This window comes from Anas acuta, chromosome 3, assembly GCF_963932015.1.
Source record: "Anas acuta chromosome 3, bAnaAcu1.1, whole genome shotgun sequence".
NCBI lineage: Eukaryota > Metazoa > Chordata > Aves > Anseriformes > Anatidae > Anas > Anas acuta.
The window spans coordinates 23,218,334-23,246,039 of record NC_088981.1 but is presented as its reverse complement, the minus strand read 5'-3'; the positions used below and the strand labels follow the sequence as shown (position 1 = coordinate 23,246,039).

The following is a 27,706-nucleotide window of genomic DNA, read 5'->3' as shown; positions in this document are numbered from 1 at the left end:
ACAACAGCTTAATTGAACGTGTTGGTCTGTTTTAATATTAAAGTCAATACACTTTAAATCAAAAGTGACATGTAATAGAATTCCAGTGTATTTTGTTTTAAGACACACTTTGGAGAGGGGAGGCCAGACTGTTTTTTTTTTGCATGGTCTTTCCCTTCCACTTAACAGTCAAAGAAGTAACTGCATTCTGGTAGCAGATGCAGGTCACAGCTCATGCAGAAGTTAAATAGCTTCCTGTTCTGAGAAGCATTCAAAACTATCTTTTTTTTATATAAAGAATTTAACTGCTACAGCATATTAGTGAATTTTCTCCTCTCTCCCCACTCCCCTCATACATTGAGGTAAGCTTGTTAAGTTTGGAATAGAAAAGCATGAGTTTGTTAGCCCTGTCTAGAGTTAGCTCTGTTCTGAAGTTCAAACGTCAGTTCGCTAGTCTGTTACTCCAGCAGCTGTGTTTTTCCTGAAGAAAACATACCTGGTTTACATCTTTAACTGCTGTCTCACTGAATGAAGTTCATTCCAGTTATTTTCTGTCCCTTCTGCTGTGAATAGTTAAAAGGCAGTCTTAGTCTCAGCTTATGTGGTTCATTGCTTGACTTCTCCTCTTCAGATGTCTCTTTCGGATTTTGATCATCCACTTAACACTTAACTTAGCAAAGTCTGCTGCCTTAAACAGAGCCAAAAAGATGCCACAGAGAAGAGCAATCATGTTCCAAGGATTTGCTGTGATTATCTGAAACAGATTAAAAATATTATTCCCCTCCTCTGACTTGGTATATATTATACCTATGCATTAACAAACAAGTCTCTTCTGTGTTTTGTGGCCCATGCCTTCATGCTGCACAGCAGGCCTGGACTTAGCACCTTTGCCACACATCTACCTTGCTCTACGATTTTTCCAATTCCTTCTGTGAGGAAGGAAACGCACAGATCCCAGGAGATGCCTGTACTAGCTGCTAAATTCCTTTTAGACTACTTCAGCATGGTAAATTGTTTAAAATGTTGGAGAAAATTATTAAACTGCTAATTTAACCATAAGGATTACATTTACTACGTTATTTAAAGATTTACAAAAACAAGCAGTCCCATGAAAGACGATCTTCCAAAAGATAAACCTAAAAGAAGCAACTGCTGGAAAGCTTTAACAAGACAGTGTTGTAATGCCAAAATAGGTTTTGACAGCGGCAAGCGTTTCTGTAGAATTGCAGCAAGTATTTTATGTTTCTATTTTTAACTATATTTGGTTCAAAAGTAGTTAAGCTTATTTATAGTTTGCAATTCTCCTTGTGCCCCTAGGCACAATGATGGCTTCTAGGATCTCGAGATGAAGTGAGGGGATCTAGGCTCAGGCAGCAATAAAGTAACAGCTTTCAGATCCGCCATGGGGTCTGCAGCACTGGTGACGGTAAGCACAAGTGCGGTGTCACTGGGTCACCACCCAAGCCAGAGGGCCCTAAAACAGGCTTCCCCTACTTGTAAATCACAGTGGCTTTGGGCAAAAAAAGAGGAATTTGAGAGATTTTGTTCATGACAGACCAGGTTGTCAAGCTGGGCCATTTTAAATGCCAAATTTTAAACAGATTGACTTCGCACATTTTGCTGTTCCGTATTTTTCTAGGGAAGGTAAGTAGATCTTTTTTCCCTGTGCTCCCCTGGAGCACCAGATCCATCTCACATGCTAAGCACATATCCCTGCAGGGATCCACACACCTTTTAAGCACTCCAGTGATTGACAGTGATCTTGTCTGGCACATCGCACACCTCTGGCTGCAGTACACTGAGCTGAATTTTGAGTTTTTGTTTTGTTTTGTTTTTTTAAATGCAGTACCAAGTTCTGTTCAGATAAGGGCCAAAAATTAGACCGCTTTGTTTTTTATTATTATTATAAATTTTGGTTTTATTAGTCTGATTTAAGTCTAGTCTTCTTGCATGTCAATTAATAGGAAGAGTCATTAAATCAATTTACCCAGGCACACTTACTTATTTAAGCAAAATGTTCATACTTGACCTGAAGCTACAATTTGCTAATGTACAGGGGCCAGGTTTCTTAGCTACGTGCACCTTTAGCTGCAAGAATAATGCTGAGTGTCACTAAGACAAGGGAAGGCTGCAGATAGTCTTGAGCCCCACTTAATAATTATCGCTGAATTAAAATAAAATAAACAAGCACCCGACTGAACTTTAAAGAGTAACTTCGCTCTTCTTCTGGTACCTCACTCCAAGTAGAAACTCAGAGGCATACATACACACACACACACCATGAGCACATATAGGCTGACGATTCAAGAAGGTGCTAGAAGGTTACTTACATCCTGCACAGTCTGTATAAAAGGATCTTTCCATTCAAAGACGACAAAAAACAGCTGGTCACTTCTTGGTTTAGTCCTCTGGTCAATATAGTTAACCACACTAGTCTGGGAGAGGGGGAAAAAAGGTGAAAAAGGTGCAGGTTACTTTCTGTAGTAGTGTAATCCAGTCTTCTGTGCAACAGAAAAGGCTAGAAGGTGAAAACAAAGTCTTACTTCACACATACCTTACAAGTACTCCTTTCTGTCCCCACATGCTCACAGCCCATATTCTCTTTAAAAATCAAAATGATTAAACAGATGCACAGTTAACTTCATATACCCAGGCAAGGACAAGCCAGATTTGTTCCAGTTGCAGGAAGGCAATAGGAGGTTTGGTGTAATTCAAGGAAGAGCAAGAGATGCCAGATCAAAGCCTTCATCTAGAGCGTTGCTGCCCAAGCAGCTTACTGAAAGCACTTTGTTCCAGGAACATCAAGAATAGTCCCGTTAAAGACAGCCTATCCATTCTCAAGATAACTGCAGCTGAGCTTTGGAAATGCCATTATACATCACTTCTCAAAAACAAAAAAATTCCCCTTCCAGGTGTGGGGAGCTCATTTACAAAATTCATTTACTTGGGGTAATATGGCATTTGGAAAGTTCCCATGAATTAAGGTTACGTTACTGTTATTTGCCAGAGAACTACACAATGATGGCAGGAATCATCTTTTTTGGAGGATCAGTTGTAGCACAAGCTAGATACCAGCAGTTGCAGAATGAAAATGGATGGGGAAAAAAAAGCCTACGTATTAATGATTTTAGGCTGTGAACACACAGCAGCACCGTACGTGTCTGGTTCGAGCATACGGGAGCTTTACCACCTCTCGTTACCTTACACTTCTACAGCCTGTGTAATTATTGCAGCGCGCGACCATCCCAGCCATACTCACTCAAGAAAACTGCACAACAGGAAACAACCAGCTCACACAGCTGCCTACAAGCAGTGGGAAGAGTAGAAAAGACCAAGTAATGGTCCAGAGGGTACCCAGCTCTCAGTCACAGCTCTGCTCTTCCCCCAACCCTTTGCCACATAAGCGCTCTTTTCAAGTGGACCACGGACTAAGGGAAAGCATAGTAGTGTGCCTGGAAGATGCACTATCTTAAAAAGGACTGCTCTTAAAATTCTCTTTTCTCATCACCGATGAGCTTCTTCCTCTCCCACCAACACCGGAAGCAAGCTAACAGGCTCAGAACACAATTATTCTCCTGTCCGTAAGCATTAACAGAGCTGGAATGAAAGTCAAACTTACTTCATCTCTAGCTAAGTTTGCACCTTCCGCTTGTATATTTTCTAGCTTTAAATGATGCAAGAAGTTGAGATACTCCACATTTCTAAGGATACTCAACAGATAAAAGTCTCAAATCCAAACAAAAAGCAGACGTGAGAGTGCTATAAAGGGTACTTAGCTTATGTTACCTCTTCATCCTAATATCAGACCCTGTGGTACCTCTTTCCATTACTGTTACTTAGATAATTCCTTCGAAAATCCCTACCTTGAACTAAGGCAACTCTGTTAGTTTTTCCGTATCAGTCTCTTCAGACCCATACCTCAAGACTACAGGTGTCACCGATGACACAGGCAGGGCCTGGAGTTTCTCACCTCTCTGCTAAGATGTTTTTCCTGCAGTGTCACCATACCAGTAGCAGAGCACACCACGACATTAACGCTTTGACAGAGCCTCTCCACGTTGAGAAAGAACACAAGTAACTGCACAGCCAGTTCAGCTTCCAAAACCGCCCAGTGGCAAGTGGTGTAACGAATGCCATTAAGCAAAAGCCAGCCTCCTGATACTCCACTTCAAAACAGACGACCCCTTCCTCCAGCTCACGTTGCTAAGTGCTCCAAGAGGTAGTTTTGTAAGCCAATTATCATTAAAAACATGCAACATTTTGACAGCCCCCAATTTTTAAATCAACTAACAGGTCCTAAAAAAATAAAATCATACATTTGGGAAGTTAATATTATCTTTACCTCTTGTTTGAATTCAACAGTCTCACTACCATCTTCTTCCTTTGTTTTCACCAAGGACATCTTGACCCAAGTTCGAAAGCCTCCGGAAAACTTCCAGCTGGAGTACGAACTTTCACAGTCCTTCATGAATTCTGCTTTTTCTGGGCTAAAGGAAAAAAGACCATTACTTTACTGACCAAACTCTGAGCAGTGTCTGGGCATTGAAGGCAGTGAAATGTCAGGCCTATACTTCAAAGCACGTTCAAAATGCCCTTTATATTTATATAGGCTAAAATCAAGCCTGTCTAAAACATTGGTAGTAGTAATGTTTTGGCACTTGCACTCTTGTTCTTAACTGCAGAAGACCCACCTGGTGCCCTGCTGTCCCAGTACTGCCTCCCCATGCAGATCTGCTGCTTTAGGGGAGCTGTGACTTAATGCTGTGCCTTGCAGCCATTTTAAGCCTCCCCATGCTCCTCACACAGCAAGTGATAAAAAGGTAACTCCAGGGCCTGTCTGGTGTCTGCTAAATGCACAGGACATGGTGAATTCACCTCTCCGTTTACTTTGAGCTCCTCAGCACTGTGATTTTAGCCACTTTCACGTCACCTCCACAAAATAAGCCTGTCCCTGCAGCTGCCTTTCAACAAGGTTTCGCTCGAAACGAGCGGGTAAACCACTGCGATGAGTCACGAAGCACTGAAGCGCAGACTGCTGATTTTTACTAAAGATAGATTTCATGTTACAAAGCCATGCCAAGGTATGCTGGTCCTTAAAAAAGGGAGAAGGAAAGGGTTTTTCCCTCCGAACAAACAAATCTTCCTAGGTGAAGGCAAAGAGCATGCTTTTGTTCACATGGCAGAGGGAGCACGTGGCTGGGCCTGCTGGGAGATGAAGCCTTTTTGGTCTTCCAGGAGAGAGATGCAAAGAAGTAAAGAAGACAAGGAGAGCTGAAGAACAGGCCAATTGGGAAGACTGGCCCTACACCAGCACTGGCTGGATTTGCACTTTACATTTTTCCTTAGTCTTCAGAATTAGGGCTCCTCTTCTAGTTTAACTAAAAGGGGAGATTCAGATGAGATGTTAGGAGGAAATTCTTCACTCAGAGGCTGGTGAGGCACTGGAAGAGGTTGCCCCGAGAAGCTGTGGATGCCCCATGCCTGGAGGCGTTCAGTCAGGCTGGAGGGGCCCTGGACAACTTGATCTAGCGGGTGAGTTGGAACTGGATGGTCTTTAAGGTCCCTTCCAACCCAAGCCATTCTGTGATTCTGTGGTATCTTTATCTATCTGTACCATTAGCTGTTTGCTCAGTTGTCCCAACAGGATGGCAGCACGCTTCTCCAGCCCCCACTGGGAAGATTTGGGCAAAGCATCACAAAGTCCAACGCCTGACTGCTCCTTGCCATACGAACCACTGACGTAGGGAGACCTACCCTGGCAATTATTTCTTCCCCTTTTGGTGTACGGGTACAGCAGCAGCCGATGGGACAGTCAGGAAGAACACGGTGCTTTGCCACTCGGAGGAACATAATTAGCACCCTGCCAGCCAGCCACACGCCTCATGCATGACTCAACGCAGCATCCCAGCGCAGCTTTCCAAACCAACATGGAAAATTGAAGCAGGAAGCTATGACATGGAGCTGAGCACTACAGCCACAACTCACTTGGTAAGCAGGCAGCAGTACAGTATTTTGCCCGTGACAGTAATTGTGGGCTTGAAAAAGAAACATTAGACTCTTAGGAGGAGCAATCTGAGACGGCATCTCCTTGCGTGCGCCTATAATCCAGGCCACTGCCAAAGAGATGGGGGGGAGAACAGAAAAAAAAAAAGGGGAGGGAAAGGACAGAGCAGAGACACAGAAGCTTTGCACAAATAGCAGAGGGCAAGCAATGTCCACCAGTTCCCCTGTGCTCAGTGAACTGGGAACTCTCTGACAGCCATGGGATGTAATAAAGGGTCAGATGCGGTACTGAAAGTCTCGACCCTTCCGTGTTGTTATTTGTTTCTCTGCACGCAGCAATCCAGACCAAAGAAGTAAAGATGAAGCTCTGTTTGGACACAGAAATAATCTCTGACCTGTTCAGACTGGTATTCATCATCTCACATGACCAGAAGTTATTTTACATGCTAAGCTAACAATAGTTTTGACTATTGACTATATGTTCAGAGGATTTTCTTCTTAAACCCATGTATTACACTAATGATAGTTGAGGAAAGGAACTTGTATTTTTAGCTACACTTTTTGGGTAATTTGCAAGGGTTTCATTATTTCCTTCCCTCCAATTAATATGGCACAGCATCTGCCACTGTCTTAGAAAAAAAAAAAAAAAAAAGAAGAAAAATACAAAAGAAAAAACACAGTGGCAGTACCCTTCCAGCTCAGTCCAACAATAGCATATAGTGCAGCAGTGCTCCGCGAGGGCCAGAACAAAACCAGCAAGCGCTGCCAGCTTCATGCAGTCTGTTGATCCAACTTTAACACGAGAGCTGCAGAGAATAAAACCCTTGACAGAGACAACTGGCCCCTGAGTCCTTACCACTTGCTATGCCTCAGGAAAATCCTTCAAGATACAAGAATCCAGATGCCATTTTTATTATTGCTTATGATATGATTACTGTTCACTGATGCAATTATTGTTATTTAAAGCAAAAGTGAGCTGCACAGAACTGTGCCTGCAAAGAAGCTGTGCCGTTGATACAGCTGGACCACCCTCACCAATTTCAAAGGCGTTCAGACTGATTTCAGATGATGGAATACCTACAGACATATTTTACAGCAGTCTGCCAATCCATTCCATCCTAAGCTCTTTGCAGACATTGCAAATAAAACTGTAAAGGTAATCGTGATAGCTGATGAGTTTTAGCACGTAGCTCAGGATCTTTAACTGCACTTTACATGAGTTGCTGGGCACGGTGCTAAGAGCACGCTCTTGTAACCCCTAAGTGAGACACTTTGTCAGGAAAAGTAGTTAACAGCAGTGAGCGTTTGAAGGCTATATGGAAGGACAAAATTACACTGTCGATGCACAACAGTTTCTAAGGATATCAGTCCAGACCTTCCAGCAGCTAAATTCAGCAGCAGCAGCTGACGAGCCGGAAGCCATTTCTGCTTCCTCTCCTGCTGGAAGCCGGACAGAACAATGCCACATCCAAACACACCCCACACATGCAAGGCATTTCACGTGCTCAGGAGAAAACGCAGGTTTTCAGCCTGCCCCAAGCCAGTCTGGTTGGTGCGCTGGGATGCCAGGAGAGCACTGCACAATCCCAAACGAGGTAAGGCATGCAGTCTGCTGAGCTTTGGAGGATGCTGCAAAAGAGGCAGTACCAAAGCATCGTGCACACACTGGTTCTCTGTACTTTACCCAGACACGCAGATCATTTCCCACCACATTTATAGATCTTTGCCAATTTTCCCATTACTTGCATTACTTCCAAACCAGCCTTACCTCACGTTCCTGTCTGCCACAAACAGGCACAGAGGATGCATATCCCCAACCAGACAACATTTCCTGCCTTTTGCATTGCTCCAAGCATGCCCCAGCCTCAGCCTTCATGCCCCAGCCTCAGTTCTGCTGCCTTCCAACAGGGACAAAGCAGCTTCTTTAGGAACAGCAGGTCACTTCCCCCTCTCTTCAGGGACTGAATCTGCCACCTAACCTGTCTGACCTGGGGAAACCTGGAGGCAGGAGCTTGCAACCCCAGCTTCTCCAGGCAGCTTACAGATGATTCTTAATTATTCACGTACCGTGGCACAAACACAGCCTTCCAGCTAGGACTTCGGCAATACTGCTTACTGTTGTTTTGCACACCCAACCTACCTTTGCACAATGCGTGGCCGAAGCATTTCAGACAACGGCATGCAGGCCTCCACGCAGGGAGAGACTTTACATACTGCCAGCTTCAATGGGACACACATGTTTTAGTTTGGAAGCAAACAGCTCTTCAAAATGGCTTGTCTGCAAATTGGTACAACGAGCAGAGAAATGGTGCTTCCAAGACTCGAGCAGAGCTAGTCCAATTTGTGTCTTGGTAAGTTTGCCCCTCGCTACAAGAAGGACATCGAGGTGCTTGAGCGGGTCCAAAGAAGGGCGACGAAGCTGGTGAGGGGCCTGGAGAACAAGTCCTACGAGGAGCGGCTGAGGGAGCTGGGCTTGTTCAGCCTGGAGAAGAGGAGGCTCAGGGGTGACCTTATTGCTCTCTACAGGTACCTTAAAGGAGGCTGTAGTGAGGTGGGGGTTGGCCTGTTCTCCCACGTGCCTGGTGACAGGACGAGGGGGAATGGGCTAAAGTTGTGCCAGGGGAGTTTTAGGTTAGATGTTAGGAAGAGCTTCTTTACTGAAAGGGTTGTGAGGCATTGGAACAGGCTGCCCAGGGAGGTCGTGGAGTCACCATCCCTGGAAGTCTTCAAAAGATGTTTAGATGTAGAGCTTAGGGATATGGTTTAGTGGGGACTGTTAGTGTTAGGTTAGAGGTTGGACTCGATGATCTTGAGGTCTCTTCCAATTTAGAAATTCTGTGATTCTCTGATTCTGTTTGCTCATTGTGCAAAAAGACAGCAACCAGATGCAATGCAACCACACCTTCTGATCTCTCCTCCACTGGGGATGCTCTCAGACAGCTCATGTTTTAAAGCACAGACCCAACTGTGCACTTCACTGGATTCGGTCCCACTGTACCTACCACTGACTGCAGCACGAGCCACAACAACTGAGAAAAAAATCCAATGCACACGGAACAAACAGCACCTTCTCCATCACTGCTCTCCATTGGCGTTTTCTCATACTGAAATATAAAATACCCGTAACGCTAGAGGCATCTGAGGTGCCTTTGTACAGTTACAGGAAGTACTTGATAACCTATGCTTAATGCCTGTCTCCTTCACTGAAGTAAACACTTTGTAAAAAACAAATTCAGACAACTGGTCTTTGGCCACCCACCGATACTGTGACTGAACACTTTCAGTCTGCTCCATCTGAAAAACACCAGCATGATCATGCCCAAGCCTCCAAAAATGCTTCGCTGCAATAAAGCGTTACTTCTCTTCCCCTCCACCTTAATTCCCTCCGCACATGCCCTTTATCCACTCTCCCTTTTTCACTTTGCATCCAGCCATTACCAAAGTAAGGCTTTCTATTAGATCTCACTGTGACTAATGCCTCTTGACTAGCTTTTAATCTGGATCACAGAGAGAAGAACAGAACTTGAATTTAAATTAAAAGCAAAAATTAAGCAATTTAAGTATGGAGTTTATTCTTGCAAGCAAGGAAAAAAAATGGGTCTTTCAAGAAAGTTCAAGACAGGATTAATTCCATTCCTGTTAAAATTAGCGAAAGGTTGATCAGCCACTCCAATGGCATTGCTATCAAATCAAAACAAAGTACTTTTAAAACCCCCATCTACTAAATTACATCATCCTTTAGAATCTTAAATAAAACTAGCAGTACAAACACTTATGGTTAACCTTACAATGAAATAAATCGGTCTAGGAATCTGATCTTTATAGTAACTGCTTAAAAAAAAAAAAAAAAAAAACGAGGTACAGAAACATTTGTGTTCTTTCTTAATGCCCTTCATTATCACGCTGCCAAGTACAACCCACCTCCTGATCACCCACAACAGAGGACAGAAGCAAGACAGTGAAAACTTCAAAACTCCTAGAAAGTGCAGCAGCAAATGGCTGAAGAACAGCTGAAGGGCACTTTCTGTCACTGGATGTATCCTCAATTCATTTTCTAAAAGGTGAGATTAGTAATCTAAGACATGAAAGTCCAACAGAAATAATCCAATTTTCCCTTTTAATAAAAAGAATCATCATAAAAGCTTCTCTAACCTTCCACCCAAAATACCTTTCTTGCACTAGTATTGCTGTGGATGCAAGTTCAATGCTGTTACAGGTTCATCATCCCTTTACATACCTGTTGATGAACTCTTGGAAAGAAGAAAACAGAAGGTAGTCAATGGCACTAAAATCTTGGTCTGTTTCATTTAAATGAAACTGCAAAAATACCAGTTCCTTTTTCTTCACATCACGAGGGCCTTGAACAACCAAAGCATACTTCTATAAGCAGACAGAGAGACAGTGAGAGTAGCAGAGGAATCCTCATTTCCCATTCTTGAATTTGCTGTCACTAATACTTTACATAACTCTAATACACATTGAGATTTTCCTGGCCTCTAATAAGTGCACACCTATTAAAATACCCCCAAACAATGTCTGCCTTGGTATTAACAAATTCCTCCTTTTGGTTGTAAAAATGAAGTCTCTAAACCAAGATTCAGTGTTTTGCTAAGAAATCTGCTCTAGTTCCATCCCAGTCGTTTGGGTTCATGTGGAATTGCCAGTCAAGGCTCTGCAGCCTGCATTCTGCAGACAGACAATCAAAACAGTTTTAGGCATTACAGTCTAGGAACCTTCAGCTCTTGACATGAAACAAGTTAATTTGGAGTCTGATGTGGAGAACATCAGGCTTGTCCTCGAGAAAGGAACAGTTTCATAGCCCCGAGCACCTTAAGCAAGCTGCTGAGGAGGAATGAGGGGAAGAAAAAAAGAAAAAAAAAAAGCTAGCTGGCAGGCAGAATACAACTTAAAGTAGTGCAAGAATTACACTGGACATCAAGCTGTTGCTTGCAAAATGACTCCACCCATTTGAACATGGCTCTGTGTGGTTCAGAGGTCTGCCTCAGTGCCTCTCCATTCAGTCATAGGATGAGAGCCTTTGGGATCTACAAGCTTCTAAACGAACCTACCACACAACATAAAAGGCAGGTTCTTAGTTTGTTAAAACATACAAAAATAATGTGAAATTAAACATTAAGACTTAAAGGACTGTTTTCAGATGTACTAAGGAGCTGCTTCCCAGAAAGAAATGGTGACTGGAAAAACGCAAGACATGAAGATAGATAGGGGAAAAATAAGCTGACCAAAGAGGTAACTAAATTGTTTGTTCGTGTTTAGTTTTCTTAGAAAGGGCCTGAGCAAGAACTTTAGATGAGATACAAATGATCATATTTAATGGTTTCTTTTCTGAACATTTACCTGTACAGAGGCCAGATTCCCTGCGTTTTTAAGAGGAATTTAAGACAGATATATCAACATATCTTATTGGCACGCAGCACTTCAATACAATGAAATGCTTTGGTGCCCAATTAAGAATTTTCCAAGTGTGACAAAAATAGTATTTAACTCCTAGCAAAAACACAAAAAGACAGAAGTCATCCTGCTTCAAATGACATAACTGCTACTGCTTTCAATCAATCTTAGATTCATGTTATCAAGTTTGCTTGCCAATTCATTCAGGAGAGGAATTAAGGGGGAGTTTCATTGTGAAAAGACTCTATTCCATTCAGGCTTTCATGTTGTACACAGCCACATGACAACTGATCATTCCTAACATATATACACACTGACTGGGGTCTTTTACATTTCTGAAAACAACAGGATAGATGGCTTGGAAAAAAAAAAAAACAACAAAAAACAGAAAAACAAACAAGCCAACCCTTCCCCTGAAGAAGGATATTTTGCAGCACTCCAGAAATATTTTTACTTTCAAATACCATTATGAACAGAAAACCCCCAGTGAATAAGTTTTACTCTATGATATTATTACCATCGTTTGATTAGTAAAAGGATCTGTGTAGTTGATTCTCCAAGTGGAGCACTCAATTTTTCCTTGCTGACCTGGATTTACCAGAGGCGGAATGTGATCATAGTAATGATGCTTGCAGCTAAGCAGCTGAGCCTTGCCTGGGTAGAAGGCAATACCTGTTTCAGGATAAAAAAAAAACAAAAAAAAAAACAAAAAACATTGAGAAGAGTTGACTTCTTTCTTATGTTCATAGATTTTCATTCTGGGATTTAATCCCACAGGATACTGAGCTATCTTGCCAAGATCCAGCAAAACCATCAAATTAAACTATGTGCTCAAGTATTTTCCTGTAGCAGGACAACAGTGCCAGCCACATCAGGACAGAAGCCCTACAATGTGTTGCAGAAAATCCAAGTTCCAGTTCAGTAACCACAACTAAAAGTTCACAGAAGTGACTAAGTTTCCTTAGTCCTCCCACAAGCCAGCAGCTAATGAATGAGTTCCTCTGGCCCCAAATAAGAAGAATGTGTAAAGTAAGCTAGGAGACCACTGAAGTCAACATCTACGTGTTTCCAGATGCTGTCATTTAACACATCGTATTTTCACTGGAAAAAGCACATGTACTATACATGAGAGATTAAAGGTCGCTGGCTGATCCTATAAAAGCAAAAAGATGCTATTCAGAACATCTAGCATCTTCTGTTCACAAAATATGTCATGATAAAAATCAAAGCCATAAAACAAGTACTAACTGTACCAATCCCTTGTTATTTTTATTGCTAGGTAGGCAGGCTACTTCTTCACCTTTATGGAAATTCATCCACATGTATATACCATAAGTCTGTGGTTTCACAGCAAGAGCAAGCATTAAAAAATCTCAGTCACCTCAGCTGTAGAAAGCTAGCAAAATATAAGACCCAAAACCAAAAATCCTATTATGCCACATTTAGTATTGGAAACAAACTTGCCTGAAGATAATCTAGACGAACTACCAAACAAGTGTAATTTATTAGATACGATTAACTCACACAGCTGAGATGGCCTGTCCACCAAAATGCAAGACGTCAAAGTAGTCAGAATACATCAGTCTAAAACTGCTCTCTTTCTTTCTTCAGTGCTCCATGCTTGGAACTTGACATCTCATCTAACCTTAACAGAGCAATGAAGCAAAGGGCTACATTAATTTATGCTTTCTGAGCTGGCAGGAATCCCCTGCCAATACTTCTGGATTTATAAGTATGTTGCTCTGTTTCTTTCAATGACATTTTCTTCCCATTGCTGTATAAAAAGCTCACATGCAGAAGAGAGAAAAGGGAAAAACAAGAAAGAAAAGGGAAAACACCTGCTTAATTTACTGTCAGAGCTATACAGGTCGAATTCAGAGACCTACTAACACAGCTGAGCCTAACTAACCATAGAGAAAAAAATACAGGAATACAGCAACACGAAACACTCACCTTTCAACCACAAGTACTGGAACAGTGATTTGTAAAATGTGGCAAGACATTAAAGCAGACGTGTTATTTTTAAATAGGAAACTGACGTACAAGGAGCTTCCAGTGCTGTTTGAGCGGCACTTGCTGTCACAGCTTTATGTATGAATGGTTACTGGATAATTTACAAAAATAATAATTCTATTTAATAATTCACTATTCAAAAAAGGTTTCTGCACAGTAATCCCTCCTGCAAACTGCAATACAGTTTTCTGGCACCATATCACATTTCTACGCCACCATTTCTCTGCAGCCACCTAACATTGTCATTGCCTTCTGATGTAATACAGCACTGTACATAGTGCACAGCAGTAGGAAGCTGCACTGTGGGTTTTCTTGTGGTTTGTCTGGAGAATCCACCTCCTTAACTGTCAACAGCACTTCACTGTCCAGCACAGGAGTGAGACCCTGGTACAGATCCTATGTGCTACCCTGCTTGAATGGTGCTGTTTTGGGAGTGTTTCATGAGGAATTAACTTCTTTCCCTAAAAGAGGGCTCATTCTGGAGTGCACAAACATTTCCTGTCTTTCAAACGTTGCAGCACACTCCGCAGCTGCTGTCATTCATGTTACTGGCAGGAACCCCCAAAGATCTGTCCTATAACATTATCAATTCCATGTAAAGTCAACACAACACAGAATAAAAAAAAAAAAAAAAAAAAAAAGGCAAGAAAAAGATCTGGGTCAAAGCGTTATATGAACTCCAGGCCCTGGAGAATCAACACTGAAAACACAGAACAGTGCAAGATCAATGTGAACAACAACTCTACCCCTTCAGTTTGTTACCAGACTTACCAGGTGCATCGTACAAGGACACTTCTTTGTAAGAGACAGACATCACGGGGTGCTTGAGCTTCTCCCTGAAGTCACTGATGGTTTGGTAGACAAGGAATACAGCTACAGCCATGAGTAGCAGATAAATAAACAGGAGAATTACTGAAAAAACATTCTTTAGGCAGGTCTTGCTGAAACGCAAGGAAGGGGCACTGGTACCCAGTTCACTATCTGGAACCAAACAGAATATGAATTAGGACTTTAAAACACAGATTTGGGGGCTGAATTTATGTAGTGTTGATTTAAAGATCAGCCGCTTGAGAGGAAAGTAAAAGAAAATCATCTTGATTTAAAAAACACAACTATTGCTGTTTTTAGTGATCAATGAGACAGCTGCTTCCTTCTCCTGCATGATTGTGCCTTTTTTTTTCTCCACACATTGAATTTGGCATTCACTTAAGGACATGGCAGGAAACAAAGTTTATTTTCAAGAATGCCAACCCAGAAATAAAGTTCAAAGTTCATAAGAAACAATTAACGGTCAGTCTTTCCTCCTGCAAAATACAATTTATTCCCCTCCACCTTCCAACCTGAACTGGTTCTGACCACGTTTAACATGTGTGGCAGCAGAGAGATTTTAATATTCTAATAATGCAAATAGCTGCGTACGAGCATTATGTCTCCACCATAATAGCAGTGATTGTGCATTTGTTACCCTCTCATATCTAGGGTCTAATTCATAACTCCTTGTGCATACTGCAGAAAGTTTCACAAAAGAAGGCTTCTTCCAATTATATCTAGAAAAAGGCAGACCTGATTCCTTCCTCCTTGCCTCTAAACCTTATCCTCTGAAGATCCTCACACTAGTCTCACCTGTACACACAGAACTATACAAATGCTTCCCCCCCAATACTCCTTACAAGTATTGTCAAAAGAAATGGAGAGTGCAAGGTAAAGGTTTAGGCACTCAAGTTACGTGTCATATTTAGATTGTCAGCAATATATAGCTTAACACATAAAACAAGCATTAAAACCCAACATATTGGAGATAAATAGGCATATTTTATACTGACTTTTCTGTGGTGTGTAATTTAATGAGTCAGGCCCTCTCAGGCTATGCCACACTGCCCTTCAATTATAATAGCATAGTTTGGTATTTGGTCCTTACCACAGCAAACACTAGCCTTATTGTAGCTCCTGCTGAGCACATAACCTCATATAAAGGTCCGTGGCCACGCACGTGTTCTGAAGTTCATTGCCAGAAGATGTCAGCCAAGAAAATTAAGATATTGATATGCATAAAATTGCACTACTAACATAACAATAACAACAACAACAAAAAAACATCTTAAACAGCTGCAAAATATTTAGGGGATACTCAGTTCCTGTTGGCTTACCTTACCACCCAAATCTGAGCTGCAATAAGCCCGTTTAACACTGCTCCACATTCTCAAAAAGCAGGTCCAAACAGTCTAACTAAAATCTGTTTTGAAGCCTGTACTTGGTACTGCATCTTGCACACGTAAATCTGGCACAGACTTTGTTTGCAATCCACTGCCATCACAAACACTGCTACTCAGGAAAGATACAGCCAGCACAAACGGCAGATGACACACTGAGCTATCTCAGCAGCAGGTGTGACAAATCTTCCTTGACTGAGCACATTTCGTGACAAAGAAATATTCTCATCTCAATCCCCAGGAAAGCTCCTTAGCTTTCCAGCTATACTTATTCCTCAAAGTAAGTCACCTAGTGCTTTGTTTGCTCTCACAAGTGCAATTAAAAAAAAAAAAAAAAAAGCTTACACAGAAGCAGCTTATCAGTCACTTTAATTATCAGTCACTTTAAATTGGTAGGTTTTTGGCCAATAGTTCTCACCTGGTAAAATAACCGAGCTGACATCTTCATGAACTCCCATTTCTCCTCCTCTGTCCTCTGCTGGGTTTTCAGATACTCGCTCCACATCTTCACTCAGCTGTGTAGTTAAAACAGTGGTTCAATTTCCAAACATGCTCTCAACTCGCAATTGCTGGAATTTCTATGGTACAAATAAGAGAGGCTCCAACTAACCAGACACACAAAAACATGCCCCCAGTCCAAGAGCACCCAGAACCCGTTCCACTTTGCGCAACTCAAGAGTCACATTTGCACAGTCCTATACCTGAAAATTACATGACTTGCGCACTGCAAAAGAGAAAGATGGCATATTACATTTAACCTACTTCTAGCCTGCTCCTTAAAGAATAGCATCACTTCTTCTTTCGAGATCCAAGTAATTGTTCCCCTGGCAGCTTCAGCTCACACTGAACCCCCAATTAGGGCAATGCCTTCTGAAATAAGCAGGAACCACTCAAGAACATATCTTTAGGTATTAACAAACCACAGCACAAATCAGCAAACAGACCATTAGCACTTCTTAATAAACGTGCATAAAAAGTAAATTGCATTTGGACAGGTACTAGGGCAAATAACTCAAACGCAGTCCCAGCCACGTAGGTAGGTGGGTCATTAAAACACTACGAGCACCCCCAACATTTCTGGTACTTGCTTGAGGTCGCTATAAATATTACTTGGTATTAGTGGTTATGCAACTAATTAGCCTCCCAGTGTTTCTAAATCAGCAGCAGCGACCAGATGTTTTCTTGTTTTGCTGTTCAGAGCTCTGGGCCCAAACTGCCAGGACACCTCCACCAAAGTCAGAAGCTTGTCGCATCAGATAGGCATCACACGAGATCACGAACCGCTGGACTATTTTTCCTCCCCCGTGTGTTAAACATATCCACTGTATGTCTCCCAAGCTTCTTTCATGCCAGGGAACAACACACGAATTACAGCACGGTGAGCTGGGGCCTAAGCTTGCAGCCTATCATGTGTTGCATGGGAACTGTCCAAGCTGAACACTCGGTATCAAATAGCTAATTAGGTAAGGGAGAGGAGCTTTGGTCCTATTTTAAGGGAAACGGGTGCACAGTTCATGCAGTAGTCATACTGAATACTGTTAAAATTTACTCCCCCAACTTCCTTAACAGTAACATGCATGCATCCATAATGAAATATTTTCCTTTCAAGCAGCTCTAATTAGGCATCAAAATTATCATCATTACACAAATCATCATTAGCATTTATTAGGAAAGAGTCCACTCATTTCACATCTCGGAAGACTGACGTAAAGCCTCCATCACCTCCTGACGTACTTCTGTACTCGTTTCCACCATCCACAGCAAGTTGAAAGCGGTAACCCAGTTGTTTTTAAATGCTGTGCACATAAATAAAGTATGATTTCCCACGGTGTGAGGCAAGGAGCACACAGGTAAATAACAGGCTACACATTCGGCTCATTTGCAGGAGACTTATGGAGGTACAACTGAAGATACTTGTTTCAGTTTCCTTCATAAAATAAACGAAATTTAGGATGGCCTTAATTTAACTTCTGTAGGGCCACATCAGTTCTGTTTACCTGAACCCCAAACAAGCTATTTGGACACAGGAAGAATATTCACTTGGCCTTTTGCACCAGTTTTGCTAAATCAGCTAAAATGCCGGTTCCAATCACACTCGTGCCAATTCCTCACAGCTGAGCTGACCCAAACAGCTGCCACAAGCTGCTGAGGCGCTGCAGTTTCACAGCTGACTCCCACACCTCCTGGTTGGGCTCCCGGGTACGGACACCTCCTCGGCTGAGGTGGTGCAGAGGGTAGGTGAACTACTTCTGGCAGCAAGAAGGTATCGACATGAGTTTAAACAAGAACCCAATTTGCAACACTTATCTTCTCAAGAGGCTCTACAGTGCTTCTAACACGCAGGAAAAGAAAAAGTCAGAAAAATGTAATCTCTCAGCATTCCTAAGAAACAAACAGGAAAACAATGCATGAACACATCTCATTATCTCTCCTAGGCAGGCAGGCAGCCCCACGCACCCTTCACACATACCACGGGACAGATGGTCAAAAGCAGGGAGCGCGCACGTTGCCTCAGCTGCGCTGAGCTGAGCCACGAGACCAAGCCCCCAAAAAATAATAATTTCACTGCAAATGCCAAGCACCTGACCTGACAGGACGTGAAGGCAGGCGAGCACACCCACTGAGGCCACTGTGAGCCTCACGGTGCATCAGGGCATCACAGCAACACGCAGGGCTGCACTGCACCACTGTGCCAGCTGGTCCTGGCTCCTCCAGAAACCAGGCACAATCCCCAGCGCACAGCACCCAGCAGCAGGGAAGCTGCCACACACTCTTCCCACAGGCCAGCTCTTCCCACGTGTTTTTGATAAGGAGGCGAAGCGCGGTGATAACGCGAAGGAACAGGGACGGAGGACATGGAGATAGGGCAGGACACCGAGAGCAGGAAGGGCACAAGGAGGAACAACCTCGCTCAGCGCGCCTCAGGGCTCCCCAGGCAGCACTCCCCTTTCTCACACAGGCTTTTTTACACCAGCCAATGTCATCCCGATAACCACGGGGTAAAGCCTCCCTAGCGGGCACAGCCCTCAGCCAGGAGGAGAGCTCCTCTCTGCAGCTCTACCGCCCGTCCACCGCCCCTCACCCCGCCGCGAAAACCCCAGGCAGAGCCCCCCCAGCAGCCAGCACCCCGACCCCATTCCCTACCTCCTGGTAGGACCCGGCCACCTCCGGCCTCGGCATCGCCCCGGCACGGCCCGGCCCGGCCCGGCAGGGACACGCAGGCGCCGGGTCCCCCCCCCCCGCCGGCCGCTGCCCGCCCCGCCGCGGGCTGCCGGGAGCTGTAGTCCGGGGCGCCCGGCTGAGGGGAGCCGGATCGGTACCTGCACTGCCTGTGGGGCCGGGTTTGGGGCCGGGTTTGGGAATCTCGGCCCCATTCTCGGGCTCTGAGTAACGTGACGTTGGCCCGTGTGGCGTGGGGATTCCCCTCACACGCATAAGCGGTTCTTTGTGAGGGTTGTGAGGACATTTCCCTGCGGGGTAATTGCATCAGTGTGCTCCTTAGTGATGGAGAAACTGTTTATTTTATTTTATTTTATGTTATGTTATGTTATGTTATTTTATTACTTCACCTTATTTTACCTTATTTTACCTCACCTTATTTTACCTTATTTTACTTTATTACCTCAGACACCTCACAACACAAGCTGTCTGAGGCAAGGACAACCCAACTTAAAACAGTTTTGCCCACTCCCCCTGAGAGACATTTGTTCCCTTGGGGCTGCTAGCCATGCACCGAAGCAAGGGCCCAGCCTGGCACAGCAGCACCGATGATGGGGTGCTCCAGGAAAAGACCAAAAAAAAAAAAAAACCACACCATCAAACAACCTCATTAGACCTGACTCATGAGCCATCCGCACACAATTACCTATTTTTCTTCCCCAGCGTGTAATTGGTGACATTTCATAATCAAGAAAAAGCACGCAAAACATTTCTTGCACCGAGACGTAACACTAAGGTAAGTTGCTGCTGACCATTTCCCCGTGCAACCAGCACGTTAATAACCAAGAACTGAAGTCCCTTGACGACAGCATTCCTAATGCAGGGCCTCTCCTTTCCGAAATGATACTTTAGGTCTTGTTACTCATTTTGCACGTGGCTGTGGCTCAAAGGCAGGCTCTAGCTCACCCCCAAATCCCTAACACTTCTGACAGATGTTGGCTGCTATTCAGCGCTTGCTGCCCTCCCTGGGGAGACACTAATAACTAATTACTTCAGAATAATAGGTAAGTGTATAATGTGACTTGAGCCAAACTGACAAATTAGTCTTCTGCATATTTCCAGCAGCATGGGTCTCTGCTGGAAGCCATGCAGGATGTTTGCAGGCCGAGTAACCAGGCAAATGCCAGAGCTCTTTCCAGTGTCTTGCTTGTGCACAACAGGAGTGCTCAGGAGCTGTTCTGTCCCAGCCCTTACTAAAGGTCTCTTTTCTGCTTGACATTTCCTATCTGTCTTGTGGCGTGTGGAGGCAGCAGATGGAAGTGATGCACAGACAGGGTGGGAAGCCCAGCTATTTCTGGGGCAGAATAGGCAAACTTCACTGCCTGAGGAGAGCCACAGAAACAATTTTTAAGCCATCACTGTAACAGCAGTGATACTCAGCTTGCCATGCCAGAGAGCAATCCACAGCAGCAAGATTCCAGGTGGCCTTAGCCTCTTGCTTCTCCCTGCCCTGGCTCTGCAGGATCAGGCCAACTCCTGGGCACAGGGACATGTCCTGTGGTTGTCACCTGTCTTGTGGTTGTCACTCCTATGGCCCGGCTCTGCTGATGCTTTCGTTGACCAGAAATCTACGGAGATGCTGGTTTGGGTTTGCTGCTACACCTCTGCTTACAGCAATGCACCCACCTGCCTGGGGAAAAAGGGCTGACCCTCAAGCAAGGGGTGTCCTCCTGAGGTGGGCTCATGGATTTCAGGCAAGAAGGGTTTATAAACAATCCTTGAAGTTCAGACCCGCTTCTCTCTCCCTGCTGAACTGCCTCTGACCAACAGAGCTCTCACTACCAGGTGCCTTTCAGTGACCTGCTCCTGAATCCTCAGTTCCTCCCTTGTGGGCTGAGGGGTGCCACACGAACCTAGGAATGTTTAAAAGTTTCTAATTTCCTTAATTCTTGACAGGATTACAAACATGAAACCGATCATTCTTTTGCCAGAACGTTCCCCCACGCTATATTTACAACACGGGGACAGCGCGTCGTTTGAAATAAATTTAAAAAAAAAAACAGTATTTATTCCCTCCATCCTTCGGCTGAACAAAACCCAAACCAACCGCCACAGGTTACGCGACGAGAAGCGAAACCTCCTCAACCCTCCCCGCGCCATTTCACCCGCCCCGAGCCCCCCGCTCCCCGCCGCCGGCCCCGGGGCCGGGCAAGCCCGGGGCTGGCTGAGGCCAGGAGGCGGAGGCGGGCCGGGGCCGGGGCCGGGGCCGGGGCCGGGGCCGGGGCCGGGGCCGGGGCCGGGAATGGTGGGACCGGGGCCGGGGCCGGGGCCGGGCATGGCGGGGCGGCTGCTGCTGGTGGCGCTGCTGGCGGCGGCCGAGCGGGAGCTGCGCTTCAAGCCGCCGCCGCCGCCGCCGGGCGAGGCCCCCGTGCGGCTTTTCACCGAGCCCGAGCTGGCCAGATACGACGGGCAGCAGGTAGGGGAGGCCGGCGGGGCGGCACGGGGCCAGGGAGCCGCCGCAGGACGTGGGCTGTGCCCCGGGGGCTCGGGGGGAGCTGATTTGGGTCATGCGGAGCTCGGCTTGGCCCCCTGTGGGCCCGCTGCAGCAGTGCACGGGCCTGCATCCTTCCAAGAAATGAACCAGCTTCTGACTAAAAATACACCTCATGTGCAGCAGCCAGCGGAGAGGCAGGGGCTGGTTAAGGAAAGCAGATGTCAGCAGGTCAGGTCTGCGTGTTTGTGTGTTTACCTCGCACTCCCTTAATCAAATAAGGAATGCTGCGTGCCGCACACCTTTCTATCTTGGACAGCACGACGAGCAGAAAGCTGTAGTTTATCGTCTTCCAGCAGACAAGTGGCATGGGGTGACTTGCACAAGGGACACGTGCTGTATCGTGGAGATTAAACAGATTTTCTTACCCCATATGCTTAAATCCTCAAAAGATCTCTGGGACAATTTAAAGCACAAGCAAGAAATTTCAAGAGAGAGAAGAGGTATGTTTGTGTACACACAAACGAGAGGCAGATTTCCACAAAATAAACTGAGTTTTAACCCATGGCTATTTCTCTACTCTCCCTATTCAGACTGGAGAGGCTTAGAAATACGATGTTGCCACTAGTTTTCCAGGTGACACTCAGATTTTTTTGCAGGGATCGGCTTGTGATGTGCAGCTTGTGCACATCCTTTTTTTATCTCCTTTATAGTCCCCAGTGCTGTTTTCATTTTTCTTTCTGCTGCGTGATGACAACAGCTGACACAAGGATGCATGGATAGGTGACAGAGGAGAGACTTCAGAGCGGCCAGGTATAGAAATGCCCCGTACTGTGTTACCCAGATGCACACAGACATATCGTTTTTACCAGGCTGCTGATTATGGGGTCAAATAAAATTGCCAGGCTATATATTTTTTGTGCATTGGATTGTAAGCTCCTTGAGAATATAGAAAAGAGCATTTCATTCTCTTGTAAGTATGGATTTCATAGCTAAAAGTAGTTGTCTTTTGCCTACCCTTAAGAATTGAGGATATATTGACCACTTTCTTTCCAGGAAGGACAGCCCATCTACCTAGCAGTGAAAGGAGTAGTGTTTGATGTCACCTCTGGAAAAGGCAAGTTTGCATCGCTTCTGCTGTCTGCTTTGGTTTTGTGGTATTATTCAGTCATTTGTTCTTAAATGTCCCCAAACTATTAAAAATCTGCAGCTCAGTTGCAGCAAAATTTTTTTTCCTTTTAAAAAATACCTTCCACTGGCATAACCCATGCTAAGAGTTTGTCTAGAATTTACTCTGGTTTGAGCTTACAGCACACACACAGACAGACAACCCAGTGTAGTGCAAGTAAGCTTGCAGGCTGATGACAGCTGCTGAGTCCTCACCAGCTGTGGAGCCAGCCATTTTATTGCCCTGGGTACGTGAGCTCACCAGGCCACTTCCACTTCGGATGTGCCCATATTGCACCACATAGTAGCAGCATTCCCTCAGCTCCGGGCCTCCTCCCATGTTGAAGGGGTGTCCAGTGGTGTGCTCAAAACTGTTGGAAGAGTTGGCTATGATTTTGGATGGGGAGACCCAAGTAACTTTTTCTCCTGTAAAATTTTGTTACTTCACGAGGCTTCCTGTCTCATCATTTATACTTGGCTTAGTGCTCTACATGTATTTGCTGTTTGTGCCTTCCCTAGGAAATAGAGATGTTTTAATTTGAACTCTGGTTCTTTCTTCTCTTTCTTTTTTTTTTTTTTTTTTTTGGTTGTTTTTTTTTTTTCTGTTCTTTTTATGGAAAACAGGAAACATTCGTAAAATGTTTGAAAGCACCAAGGAGGCCTGGCCACTTGCCCTAATGTCATAACAGGCACCCTCATGGCTTGCTGCTTTACTTGTACTAAGCTTGTCAATACAACTTGTCTGGACATATATATCTGATGATCTTCAAATCCTAAGTTAGACAAGGCTTGCTGCTGCAAAGTCTGGAGTCTACAAACTGTTCATGAGAATGTAGAGCATAGCTCCCTAAAATTTTAAGACTGCAGTATAGGAGTTCAACAGTTGTGTTATACAACTGCACTCTATGTTTTTTTGTTTGTTTTGTTTGATTGTTTTTTGTTTGTTTGTTTTTGTTTGTTCATTTTTGTTTAAGGATGCATATATTATAAAAAAGTAGCAAATCAAAAGTCAGTTTTGGAAGGAAGGGTCTTAGACTCAAGTTGTTGGTTTCAACAAGTCAAATAGGCTGGTGAAAATTAGAGGCTGAACCTATCCTGTACATTGTCAGACCATCACTTTGTTGTCTTATTTTGCTTTGTTTTATTTACCTCTGACAGAATTTTATGGAAAAGGAGCCCCATACAATGCTTTGGTTGGGAAAGACTCAACAAGAGGAGTTGCAAAGATGTCTCTGGATCCAGCAGATCTTACTCATGACATAGTAAGAAGTGGACTATTATCTTAATAGCACTTTGCAGAGCTTTACTCTTTTGCTTTGTGTGCTGCTAGTTAATGCACATGAAAAGCTCAGAAAGATGATGAATTATAACGTTTAATTAATTTATATTAGAATAGAATAGTTCAATTAGAAGGGACTTACAAAGTAAATGAAGTCAAAGCAAATGAGTCCAACTGCCTGGCCATTATTAACTCTATTAACTTCATCAACTTTATTATCTTTTATTAACTTCATTAACTTTATATATATACTTTATATTATATAAATTTATATTTATACTTTATTTATCCTTTAAGTACATTTACATCTTTTAATTTAAAATCAAAATGCATTAATATTAATTATATTTTCGTATATATTTCAATATATATATATTTCAATACATAAAATGTATTTTCAATACATAAAATGGACACATACTTAACTGCCTATGAAAGCTGCCATGCTAACAGCCTTGGAGAGGGAAGTTTTTAATCTGTGGAGACAAAACAACTTATATAACCAAGCATGTAAAGGGGAAATTGCCTGCTGGTTAAAAAGATGCTGCCAAAGAAAGTAAATTACTTTCTTTGTCAATTGGTTTAGTTTATTCTGTGTCACTGATGTGGCAGTGGATACTAACTGTGACAGTGGGTTGCGTGTTTTAGGTGTGATTTACTTAGGCAAGAAAATGAAGGGAGACAAACCGTCTGATTCAGAGTAATCAACAGAAAAGAAAAATGAATGTAATTATCTACTTTTTTTTTTAATTTTTGACCCTATTTCATTTAGACAGGACTCACCGAAGAGGAGCTAAAGTCACTGGATGATATCTTCAATAATGTTTACAAGGCTAAATATCCAATTGTTGGCTATACTTCTCGAAGAATCCTTAATGAAGATGGCAGCCCCAACCTAGACTTTAAACCTGAAGATCAGCCACATTTCAACATCAGAGATGAGTTTTGATAAACATTTTTGTACCCAGAGAATGCCTGGGGAGGGGTGTGCTAGGTTTCCTGAAAGGCAAACCACTTTATGTAAACTGCGTGTGTACACACTCATATATTTTCTAAACAAAAGACTGACTGATGATAGCTGGTTATAATGAATTCCTGAAAATAGGAAATCAAACAGATCTGTATTAGTGGCATACATTCAGGCTGTTTATGCTGAATTACAGGAACTTTTTATATAATCAAGTTCTTTCTGTCTGTGTTTCTTTGTCTACAAGTATATAATGTAAAATTACATTCCGTAACAGAAAAGAAAGTTTTTAATACTTGAAGCATGAGTGGTCTTTTTGTAAATCCCAAGTTGTTTCCCATTCCTTGGAGAAGCAAATGCATTATCTGGACAAGCTAACATCAATTCTCTGTACTTCAAGTGAGTATAGGTCTCATGTACAAACAGGTATAACAGATGCTTATACTTTAAAAGGCATTGTGGGTTTAATATTTGAGAGATTTGAGAATAATGGATATAAAACACTTGATCTCAAGACATAGCTACGGTACTTACTTAAGCAAAGCCTGCAGATATAAAACAAGAAAATCTTTTTTTCCTCTTGAGAAGTACTGAAACATTTCAAGTAAGACTTATTGTGTTAGTTTTGAATAAATGACACTTTATTTTAATTTTTTGAAAAAATAATCAGAGATGTCGTCTGTATCAGATTATGATGATTTTCTTCTAGCTTCTTCCACTTTTCTCTGACAAAAAAAAAAGATAACCCACTGTTTACTATTTACTCTTACAGCCCAAGTTTATTATAGTAGTTCAGAATCCTGTGGATATTTCTAGCATATTATGTGGACAATTTCTAATCTCATTTTTAATTTCTGTTAGTTTTTTCTGTGTTTTTAATCTAACCTCATCGTTGTTGCAAGGAGATAAGCATTCACGTGTTGCTCTTCCTTTTAATCTAATATAAAACTCCAGATCCTCTAGGGTGAAAGCACCCCCCTTTCATCAGGTGTCTGGCAGTCTTTCAGCAACCAGAGGACAAAAAGCGTGTATAAAAGCGTGTGCTATATAAATTGCTGCTAACCACTGACTTCTAGGAACTTAAACAGAATGTAAATTGTCACATATGTGGATTTACCCGCTAGGTTGAATTGTCATGGAAAAAATGAGCAGCTGCTCCTAATTCATCAAAGATGTTTTGTATTTCATTAGCATTGTGGCATTTTTGAAGGAAATATATTTAGATTATTCTCCACTTTCTGGTTTGCATATTGTGCTGGGAGAAAGGGACAGTTACCTGTCGGTGAAAAAAAAACGAAAAACTTTCTTTGTATTTATTCTTTCTTTCTCGGTGCTACTGATTTTACTCTAAACTTGTTTTGTATTTTATTAGACCACTTAATTTGTCAGATGGGTTCCATGAGCCCCTTGCTATTTGATAGTGCTCTCAGGTGAAATAAGTAACTTGTCATTTAAGAAAAAGTACTGCTTCAGGTAATTATTTTTGTTTTACTGCTGTTATTATAACTGTTGACCTTTTGATTAGACGCCAACAACAGCTGGGAGTTAGCTCCTTGATAAGATACCTGCCATCTTTACAAGAATGCATATGGGTTTGGTGATAATGGTGGCAGTTCTTTTTCCAGGAGTTCACAAATCATTTCCCTATTTCTACTGTTTTTCCCCCTTCTCTTCCCTTCCTTTCCTTGCACGGTTACTTACGGGGCAGCTGCAGCAGTTGTGCTGTTGTGATTAGTATCATAGTCTTGCCTGAGCCAGGATCAGCATATCCACCACCGTTTCAAAAATTTTACACACATAATTTCATAGCTGGATTATAATCCAGTACCACTGAGTGGCTTCATGTTTGCTTCCTGCTTTTTCCTTTGCTGATCTCAAAGAGGGTAACTCACCTCCTGTTTGTACTAAAATTCAGGTGCATTTCAGTGAAGAAACTTGCTGATGCAGCAGGAAATGGTTATATAAACCTCGCCCTTTTAGCATGAGATCCTTGTGGATCCAACCTGCTCTCACTTGTGTCTGTAAACAGAGAGAAATGTTTTCACTAACTTCTTTTTTTTTTTTTTTTTTTAGTGGTCCAAGCTTTTAATGCATTGCTGTGCTGAAAATATTTAATGATAGTTCTCTCTTCAGAATGTTAAGCAATATCAAATGGGCATAACCTCAGCTGCTGTTTACCACCTGATACTTTTTTCTGATAGTTCCTCACTTTATCCTGACACATTTGACTAATTTTTATGACAGGAAAGATTCTATTATCCTTAATCTAGACTCCTCTGAATAACAACTGGAGCAATAGGACTAACAATTTAAGCAAGCAAAATCCAGTAAAGGGGTTATGAACTTCAGGTCAAAGTATTATATTTATTTTTGCAGTTGTAGAGGCCGCAATTAAATTAAGACATACTAAAAGCATGCAAGATGTATTAGCAGAGGTTAATGACAGCCTTATTATTGCATCCTAATCAAAAGACCACTACCTGCCAGAATGCCGGGACTCCAAATCCTAAGCAGTTGGGATTTTTCCAAGAAGTCCATGTCTTTGGTATTAGACCAAGTTACTTCTTTCCTAACTGTTGTGTGCACGTAGACACTGTTTGTGTGAAAAATGTGAGCATTTCATTGATTTAATTGGTTAGTTTTTGTAATGGTTTTCTTAAGCAGGAAAGGTCTCCTGTTTCTTCAAAAACTTCAGCCTAGGCTGATATTTGTGGTCTGATTATTCTGAGTTCATATCTGGTATTATGTAGGAATCAGTGTAGGATCATATTTCAGCCTGTACTTGTCAGACCTGCCAGACTTCCACATTTCAGTAAAAATTAAAAGAGGATGCTTGACTATTTATGTACAGCGCTTCCGACTGGGAAGCCTCTACATGTGGTTTGTAAACCACTGTCTTTAACTATTGTTTCAAAACCACCACCAGTCTCCATAGTCTGCAAATGATAGGTTGGAAAGGTCTTTAATTGCTGCAGCCTTTCCCTTGCAGAACTCCCAAGAATGTGTAGAACTTCAGAGTGAAAGAG

General features: G+C 42.9%; 2 protein-coding genes across 8 annotated transcripts; one reads left to right on the top strand and one right to left on the bottom strand.

Annotated features, from left to right (window-relative positions):
• Positions 1-8: 8 nt before the first annotated feature.
• Positions 9-18,918, bottom strand: PACC1 (proton activated chloride channel 1). 7 transcript variants are annotated; one of them, XM_068676140.1, is made up of 8 exons: positions 18,762-18,918; positions 16,036-16,132; positions 14,179-14,280; positions 11,912-12,066; positions 10,220-10,362; positions 4,322-4,466; positions 2,310-2,414; positions 9-733 (listed from the first exon to the last, which is right to left on the bottom strand). In XM_068676140.1, exons 1-8 carry the CDS (start codon positions 18,795-18,797, stop codon positions 572-574), a joined length of 945 nt encoding a protein of 314 aa, XP_068532241.1. In that variant the 5' UTR covers positions 18,798-18,918; the 3' UTR covers positions 9-571. The 7 variants fall into 7 exon arrangements, with proteins under 7 accessions (XP_068532241.1, XP_068532237.1, XP_068532238.1 ...); XM_068676136.1 differs by having other exon boundaries at positions 14,179-14,388; positions 18,762-18,917; XM_068676137.1 differs by having other exon boundaries at positions 14,179-14,388; positions 16,036-16,195; positions 18,762-18,907.
• A 2,125-nt stretch (positions 18,919-21,043) lies between these two features.
• On the top strand, positions 21,044-25,346 carry NENF (neudesin neurotrophic factor). The gene is made up of 4 exons (XM_068676118.1): positions 21,044-21,252; positions 22,324-22,384; positions 23,593-23,696; positions 24,486-25,346. The coding sequence occupies exons 1-4, from the start codon at positions 21,079-21,081 to the stop codon at positions 24,660-24,662; spliced, it is 516 nt and encodes a 171-aa protein (XP_068532219.1). The 5' UTR covers positions 21,044-21,078; the 3' UTR covers positions 24,663-25,346.
• The last annotated feature ends 2,360 nt before the right edge of the window (positions 25,347-27,706 follow it).